The sequence below is a fragment of the Petaurus breviceps genome, unplaced genomic scaffold (genome assembly GCF_028583685.1).
Source record: "Petaurus breviceps papuanus isolate PSGF00001 unplaced genomic scaffold, PetGlider_PUasm1.0 78, whole genome shotgun sequence".
Classification (NCBI taxonomy): domain Eukaryota; kingdom Metazoa; phylum Chordata; class Mammalia; order Diprotodontia; family Petauridae; genus Petaurus; species Petaurus breviceps.
Window position 1 is genome coordinate 3,393,332 of NW_027186502.1, and position 9,026 is coordinate 3,402,357.

General features: G+C 39.9%; 2 protein-coding genes across 2 annotated transcripts in view; one reads left to right on the top strand and one right to left on the bottom strand.

Annotated features, from left to right (window-relative positions):
* Positions 1-732: 732 nt before the first annotated feature.
* The window catches only part of CUNH12orf60 (chromosome unknown C12orf60 homolog), a 14,550-nt gene continuing 6,256 nt past the window's right edge, over positions 733-9,026 (top strand). The window contains exons 1-2 of the mRNA XM_069106043.1: positions 733-849; positions 3,431-3,501. The gene's annotated coding sequence lies outside the window, so the exon portion shown is untranslated. The remainder of the gene's footprint in view (positions 850-3,430; positions 3,502-9,026) is intronic.
* Positions 3,762-9,026, bottom strand: part of SMCO3 (single-pass membrane protein with coiled-coil domains 3) — a 7,865-nt gene continuing 2,600 nt past the window's right edge. Inside the window, exon 2 of the mRNA XM_069106042.1 lies at positions 3,762-5,544. Within this exon, the coding sequence (XP_068962143.1) occupies positions 4,852-5,529 (678 nt within the window). The 5' untranslated portion in view covers positions 5,530-5,544 and the 3' untranslated portion in view covers positions 3,762-4,851. The remainder of the gene's footprint in view (positions 5,545-9,026) is intronic.

A 9,026-nucleotide genomic window follows, 5' to 3' on the forward strand; every position in this document is an offset into this window, starting at 1 on the left:
AGGTGGGCTTGGTGTCTGGCGTCACTAAGACGTTCTTAAGACCCACCCCTTCTCCCCACCTCTCGAGATTCTAGTTCCCAAACCCAGACTTCCTATGCTCTTGTCGAGGGCGCGGTCGGAAGAAGAACCGCAGAAGCGAGGCAGGAATCTGATTGGCTGGAGGGTGCCTTTGTCCTACCCTCGAGCGCCGCAGGGGGCGCGTCCTGTAACCCTGCTTGGGTCTCATTGTAGCGTATTAGGCGGCGGTCTGGCTGCACTTTAAGGGGCATCTGCCGCTAACCCTAACAGTCTATCCTCGTCCTCACCCTCACTAAGGTTCTAAGATGAGTCGCTTTCGTTTTTCTCTAGTCACTGGGTACCCTGTTTTTCCCCACCCCCCACATACAGGAATAGTACCGGTCACTGCATTCACTCGACCACTTAAAGGAGCCCCAATTTTGTGGAGAGGGGACCTTCCTCCAGCCACATAGACTAGAATTCTTTATCTGGCTCGGCCACCTTTAGAGGTTCGAGCTGGAAGGGCCCGTACAGGCCTTGTAGCCCAATATCTAGATTTTACAGATGAAGGAAGAGGCCCAGAAAGGTTAGGTAACTTGCTCGAGGGCACACAGCCAATCAATAAGAATATATTAAGCTCCTACTGTGAGCCAGGCACTGCGCTAGAAAAACACAGTTCCTCCCAAGGAGCTCGCTGTCTGGCGGGGGGGGGGGCGGGGGGGACGACGTGCAAATAAATGTGTTCAAACAAGTATATACAGGAGATAATAAGCAGAGGGGAGGCTTTAAGATTTAGGACTGGGAAAGGTTTCTTGGTTTGAGCTGGAACTTGAAAGAAGCCAGGAGGCGGAGGTGAGGAGGGAGAGAATGCAGCCATTGGAGGGCATCTAATAGATGAAGCGTCTCTTTTGAGAAAATGAGCTGGGTGTTACTGGAGCACAGAATAAGGGTGGGAGTAAAATGTAAGAAAGAAGATGGGAAAAGGAGGAGCGGGCCAGGCTGTGAAGGGCTTTGAATATCAAAGCCAGCCCTCCGACGAGCTTCTGAAGTCAGCTAGGCTGGTGGTCTTGTTGACCCCCAGACACGCATCGGGGCTGGACTTTCTGGCCTTTGCTCTGTGGCTGTGCTGCTGGAGATTGAGAGGGCAGGTATAGCGTTAGATTTTAATGGAAGATTGCATCCCCTTCTCTTTTAATGTGCGTGTTAGGTTACAGGACGGCCGGAATTACATCGCAATTTCGCCCTGTTTTTGTGGTTCTGCCCAAGTCACAGGACCACTTTGCTGCAATTTACTCATCTGTGAAATCTGTCAAGCCTACTTTGTGTTAGGATGCTGGGTATCGGGGGCATGAATACCGCCACCCCTCAAAGTCCCTATTCTTAAGCACCGTATGTAATAACACACTCACATATTCATAAACACATGTACCCTTCTATATAGACATATATGTATGTGTGTATATATGTATATATATATGTGTATATAAACACACACATTATTTTCCCTTCAACTATCCTCATACATAGAAAAGTTTCATAAGTTAAAAATTATCGTTTTTATGTGTAGGAATATAAATAGTTCAACTTTGATGAGATTCCTTATGATTTCTTTTCCCTAAGTTCTCATGCTTCTCTTGCTTCGTGTATTGAATGTCAAATTTTCTATTCAACTCTGCTTTTTATCAAGAATGCTTGAAAGTCCTCTATTTCATTGAATAACCATATTTTCTCACAAGATATATACAAAATAAATACGGAGTGAATGGGAGGGGGTAGTACTAAGGGGAAGGGGGGAAAATCAATAAAGGCCTCTTGTAGGAAGGAGGTAGCACTCCAGCCAGGGGTTTTAAGAGGCCGAAGTGAGGAGGTGGGATCGAGTTCTCCAAACAGAGCACAGCTGGTGAAAATGCACAAAGACCAGAAATTGAATGTTTACCGAGAATAGCAAGTAAGAACCAAGTTTGCCTATAAGATAGATTAAGGTGTATAAGGCAGGGTATAATTTGTAATCAGCCTGCTAAAGTAGTACGGGCTTTCAATTCCAGAAGGAGAGGTTTGTATTTTGGCCCAGAGCCAATGGGGAGCCACTAACTCTTCTTAAAAACACCAATAACAGTTATCATTTATATAGTGCTTAAAGTTTGCCAGACATTTTATACATGTTATCTCATGTAATCCTCACAACAACCCTGTGAAACTAGGCACTCTTATTCTTATTTTACAGATGAGGAAACTGAGACTAAGACTTTGTCCAGGGTCACACAGCTACAAAATCCTCTGAGGCAGGAATTGAATTCAGGAATTGAAATTAGACTTCTTGATTCCACAATCTCCTACTCCAACTTAGCCAACTTCTTGAGCAGGAAATATGACAGGTTATATGCTTAAGGAATATCGGTTTGGCAACTATGTGGAGGACAGATTGGGCAGTGGGGAGACTAGATGTAGGGAGAAAATAATTAGGAGGCAATTGCCATTAATAGTCCAGGTGAGAAGTGTTCGGGGCCTGGACCCTATATAGCTGTTGTATTGTGAATAGAGAGAATAGATTGAAGAGAAATTGAGGATGTATTACTGACAAGATTTAGAAACTGTCTGCCTTATTCGAGTAATGGCAAAATAGTCAAAGATGACTGCTAGGCTTTGAACCTGAGTGAATGAAGAGCTATGGTGCCCCTGAGAGAAACAGGGAAATTAGAATTGGGAGGGGAGGAGAGGGGAATTGTAGGGAGAAAGATAGTAACTTCAGTTTTGGGTACATTGGAGTTGAAATGCCTATGGGATTCATAAGTGTAGGTGTCCTGCTGGCAGTTTGAGATGCCAGGATTGGAATTTCAGGAGAGAAAAGGGAAGAATATGTAGATTTGGGAGTCAAATATATAGGGCAGGATCACTTTCCGAACTGTGTTTGGTTGGCAAAGGGTTATTTTTAAGATTGAATAAGAGGAAATGCTGAAATACTTGGAAAAGCATAAAGTGCAATGCAAATGTTGAAGTGGTGACTTTCATAGCCTGTTGCTTAGTTGGGTACTTAAAGGCCTCTATGAGGTCACTGTTTCATCCCTGCTGCTCAGAGGTCTTACTCCCATTTGTATATAGTCTCCCTACCTCACCAGAAGCACTCTTGCTTCTTCCCCCCCTTTCTCTCTTTTCTCTCTCTCTATTTTTTCTCTCTTTCCTCCCCCAAATAATTATAAATAGAGGTAAGGATATTTAGAATATATAATCAGAACTGTAAAATCTGGATATTTCTAGCATACTTAAGTGCATTTCCTGTTATAGGTAAACAGTTCAATTATAAACCAAGCCATCTTCTCAATTATGAACAAATGTTTTTAAGTACTGGTGAGAAACTATTAATGATGGCCTGGATTTTTAGATATACAGATTATTCCATTATAATGACCTGTGTAAATTTTTCTGTTTGATTTAGTTTTAGCTTGAATTTTGAGTAACCTAGAAGAAGAATAACCAGTAAGTGTGAATTGAAGCTTCTAAACCAAGGTAAGTAACTTTAGTAGGTAATTTAAAAAAAAATTTTTTTTGGAGACAGAATTGTATTTAGTCAACTGAAGCATATTGAAAGAGAGAGAAATTGATGAGGGAATACATTTTGAAGTTGAAGTCTTTGTTCTGGTCTTTAGCTATTTAATTAAGAACATTTTATTTTGTGATTTTTTTTCTTCATGTGAGCCAAGCACTCAAATTTATATATTTAGTTTTTAGGTATAAGAAATTGAAATAAAGGCACTTATTAAGTTAGATATTTGTAGCAGGCTTAGTAGGAAATGACTGATCTACAGAGGAAGATTTTTAACCATAGACCTCCATCACAACATCTACATTGTCCTGTTCCCAGGAAACTGGAGAAGTGGCTCCCCAGGGCCACTCACATCAATGACAATGGCTTTCTTTTTTTTTTTCAGGTACCACAAGGATAATGATTTAAAAAAAATTATTCTGTATGTGATTATATAGTAATACAGCTAGGGTTTCATTTAAATGATATACTTTTCAAGCAAAGGATGATTCCTCTTATATCATCAAGGTTATACTGATATTATGTATACTATGCACCTCAAAGTATTATCTGTGTATATACATCCTTTTTGCTCCATGGAGCTTGAGACAGTGTTTTCATCATGACACAGCAAATCAGTGAAGATTGGGAAATTGGAAATAGAACTTGGTTTCTCTAACTATAGTTCACTATTCTACCCAGACTGTAGTATCTGCCTGTGACTTTTGTTTTGGGATTTCTGTAATTAGTAGAAATTGCTGAAGATTGCTACTTAATTTCACCTCTATTCCTAGCTAGCATTCAAACCTTTTCATTCACTTCCAACTTTCAGAGGACAGTACTTAAGCTAATGGTTTATATTCTATGACTAAAGACCAGGACTTAGTGAAATATGCTATTATAGATCTGAATGATCCCTGAAGCCACTGGCATATTTCTCTAGAGCAGTTAGCCAAATGAGTTCATGGAAGAGACAAAAGAAAGGGCATGCCTGTGCCTAATGCCTTATAAAAGCAACTGATCTGGTGATAGCTCAGGGAACTCAGGTATACTCTTTGCACTTCAGATTTGAGATCCCTTTCTCTTAAGATCAGCCTGGGCTGAGGCAGAGAATGCTGAGCTAATGAATATTGTTTTAGAAGCGTGTTTCTGAGTCACTTTGTCCCAGCACCTCTGAATTGCACCCCCCCTTTCCGACTATAGCAGCCATAGCCACTCCTCTCTAACTCTGCCACTGCCTGAAGCTGAAACTGTGTGGGAAATCAGCCTAATCTAAGAACCAAGGTGGAAATGGAAGCAACAGAAGTTGCAGCTGCAAGTTAAATACAAACTGCTTATTTTAACCTGCATTTTAGAGTGTTGGTGACCTCCTTTATGGCATGATGGTATTTCTCTGAGGCAGATTTAAACTCCACTAGGTGTTCCTCATAACTTCTGATTGCTGCTTGAAGCTGACTTCTCTCCACTGCCCCTAATATGGCATGGAGGATCATATCTAGTCCGAGTCTGAGAACAGCAACCCCAATACCACCAAGCAGAGATGCGCCGATTTGGGCTAACACCGTAACCAGTTTGTTAATGACAACACTTGTAACATTTGAGCAGATAAGTTTTACAGCTACTGTACTGGCAGTGGAAGTGGCTTCTCCCAGGATGACTGACATAACCTTCTGCACAATTGCAATTTTTTCTGTTTCCCTTTCTTTGATGTCCTGAAGTTTTCTATACAATGTGGGCTCCAATTTTTCTTTTAGCACATCATCAACCCTTTGTACTTCCTTTTGGATCTTCTTCATGGCTTTTATGATGATATCACAGTTTTCCTTAATGGTGCCATTTCTTTTCATTTCTATGGATTCCAGCCTACAGGCCAAGTGCGTATTGAGAACCCAACTCAGTTCATTGGTGATATCAAAGCTGTCTGATAAACAATTAAGCAGTTGCTGGTGTAGGTTGTTCAGTTCCTGTCTTCTCTTTGAGTTCTCTGGATAGAAAAAATCACTCTGAGCCATCTTCCAAATGTATCTCTGGAAAAGAAAAGTTTTACGTTTTCTAACAGCCTTAGGAAAGTATTGGTATTTCAGTGGACTGAACTAGAAAATATTTCATTTCATGCATAGCAAAGCAACATTCTGCTGTTTGAAAGACTCAGTAATACATGACACAGGGATATATGTAGAAAAGTAAGTGGAATGTATGACATAAGCTAGCATGTGTAGTAATCTTGATTTAGACAATCTGGGGTATATCATATATCCAGGGATGAATAATTTTTCCCAAATTTGGGAGCTATATCTGGCCCTGGGGGTGAGGGGAGTGGTGTGGTGCCACTAGCTTTAAATCATTTAATCTCTTCTGAATAACAACAACAACAATAATAATAACAGATATCACATAAAAGGTTAATACCTTTCTTGGTGTTAGGTAGCAGTACAGGGAGCATCCCAGGACCCCTGAGCTGCTAACCATTTTAATTTATAATTGAACACATTGCCTGTAAATGTGGTGAGATTAGAACACTAGGGTAGCTTCCTTGCATGCTTTTTTCCCCCCTATCAATCCTATCCCAAAGTTTAGTTTCATGCCTATATCCTAGGCAGAGGGTGGGTGAGTACCTCCTCTGGCTACGTGGGGCTTTTTTGCAGTTTTTTTCTTTCTTCCTGCCTCCCTTTACTGACCATCCTCATCTGATTGCTCATCTGTTGATCTATCTATAGGCCAGGAGGGTAAGGATAGAGAAATAAGACTGGAGATAATGCTAGGACACCCCCCTACCCCACCGAAGAACTTTTTTTCTTGCTGAAAACCATTAGGAAGAGGTTGAGGCAGCATAAGATCAGGGGTGTGAAGAGGGGCCAGGACAAATCCCTAGGTAGTATGGAAGGGGGGATGGAGCTGTACCTGCTTGGGCGTTATGGGCTATACTGTTATGAACCCCTCTTTCCCCACATCATTTGTAGAAACTTCTTAAAAGAAAAGCTATGGTTCCTGGTGAGTAGGAGGGTGGCATCAAAAGGTTTGAGCAGTTTAAAAAACCAGACATTATAAAAATGGATGAACACAGTTGATTTTTGTTAAAACATTCTTAGCCCAGTTGACAGTGCACACTTGGGCTGTGCATATTCATAGAACACCTAGAGAAAGAGAATGAACAGGTGTGTCTCTTTGTGATGTTTACTTGGCTGAAGGTTCTGAGGACATAGCTACCCAAGCTAGTTTGATCTTATGTCTTTGAAACCAAAAGAAAAGAAGAATGATCTGTTTGGGACTTAGATGGCTATCTGAATAATAGGTGTCTTGTACAAAAAAATGAATTTCAGAGAATCCATTTAAACTGTAGTCATGGTCCTCAATGTCCAGGGGAAGCTCAAAAAACACTGTGACATTGATTCAGTGTCACGTTTTAGAATGACCACTGAACAAAGGAGGTATTGCAGAAATATGTTTTCTTCACAGGAAAGTACAGATAAAAAGAGCTTAGGTTTCCCCTCCAAATTCCTTCTATCTATCCCCACTTCAGAATTTACATGTAAACCATGAAGTTTTTTGAATGAGGAAAAGTGAAAACTTTTACTAAAGTAGTTTAGAAATAGAAAATCTTTATCTTCAGATTTATATGGCTAGATTTGAATGACCATTTAGAGGAGTCACTAAATGGGCTTTTAGTTCATTGTACTTTGCCAAGGCATTTCCAATGTATTTTCATGTTCTTGGCTTCTAGTTTTAAAATCCATATTAGTAATGAAAAATATTGTGTGTGTGTGTGTGTGTGTGCACGTGCTCCAAAGGAAACTAGCTATACACCTACCTGAATACTTAGGCAAGAACCTCTTTTGTATCCAGAGAAAAGGAAGATTTTTTGCTGCCATTAGCAGCTACCATCTGAGGAACGAACTAACAGTGTTCTTCAAAATGTAGTTAGGCTTACCTGGAACATGGCCATTATAGAATCACAGTAACTTAGAATAGGAAGGGATCTTAGAGGCAACCTAGTCCGACCTATTCCAAACAAAGAGTCACCTTTGCAGCAGTCCCAGCAAGTAGTACTCTGGTCTTCACCTGAAGTTCTCATTCATTCATTCAACACAAATTTAGTGAGTGACTTCTAAGAACACTCTACTGTGAAAATCCAGCGGCTATTGGGATTAAAGTTCAGGATCCTTTGCTTGGTATTCAATGTTCTATACCAGTGGTATCAAATTCATATGGAAATAGGGGCTATTAAACCATATATAAGGATCCCTGCAGGCTGCATATTGACTTAGAAGAGTAATGTACTATTATTATCTATGCTTCATTGCATTTTATTAATCATTATTAACAATAATTGATATTAGTGATCATGAATATCTCTTATATTTTAATAATTACTAATAATTATATATAATAACTAATGGTTATTTAATTAACTATTAAATAATTAATATATAATTAACTATATATAATAACTAATAGTTAATTTACACTGCTAATAATTAATACTATGTTTTATTGCATTTTTGTTTTGTTGGATATTTCCCAATTTCATTTTTATCTGATTCAAGCTGCATTGGGGAGTATGTGGTACATGGTCCCTGTGTACACAATCTAAAATCTATTACCACTCTATTTTCCAGCTGTACATATTCTTCAGGTGCTCTATGTTCCAACCAAAAAGGTGGCTTTTATTCCCTTCACATACATATACACACATACACACAATCTCACACACTCTCACACACTCTGCTCTTATGCTTCCATGCCATTGTTTATGCCCTACCTTTATGTTTATTCTTTGCTTGTTGAAATCCTATCTATCCTTTAGAACCCAACTAAAAAAGAGTAGCTAAGTGGTACAGTGGATAGAGTGTTAGGCCTGGAGCGGGGAAGACCTGAATTTAAATCTGGCTTCAGATACTTACTAGTAGTGTGATCCTGGGCAAGTCACTTGTTTGTCTTAATTCCTCATCTATAAAATGAGCTGGAGAAGGAAATGGCAAACCCTTCCAGTATCTTTGCCAAGAAAACCCTAAATGGGGTCATGAGGAGTCAGACAGGACTGAACAACAACAATAGAATGTCACCTCTTCCATGAAACATTTCCTGACTCCTCCTTCCCAGTAGATGATTGCATTCCTCAGACTTCATAATAATTTGTCTTGTAATTCTTTAATGAACTCTAATTACAAGGGACCTAGTTATTTAAGGTAATCAATTAATTTACTTAAGATAATCACTTGATTTAAAGTAGTAGTAGAATTTTCCCTTTGTGTGTCCCTCATAAGGTATCATTCTCTTTGATTGGGTCTAATGCGATTGGCTAACAAACAAGATGACTACTACCGTGTTTCCCCGATAATAAGACCTATCCCGAAAATAAGCTCGCCCCTTACTGTGTAAGATTCCTCTAAAATAAGCCCTCCCCCGAAAATAAGTCCTATTGAGATTGCTACTGTAGTGAAGGTGATCCCCTGCGCTACACGCTACATTACGGTATCCTCTGTATGCACCGTCCCCCCCCCCCCCCCCC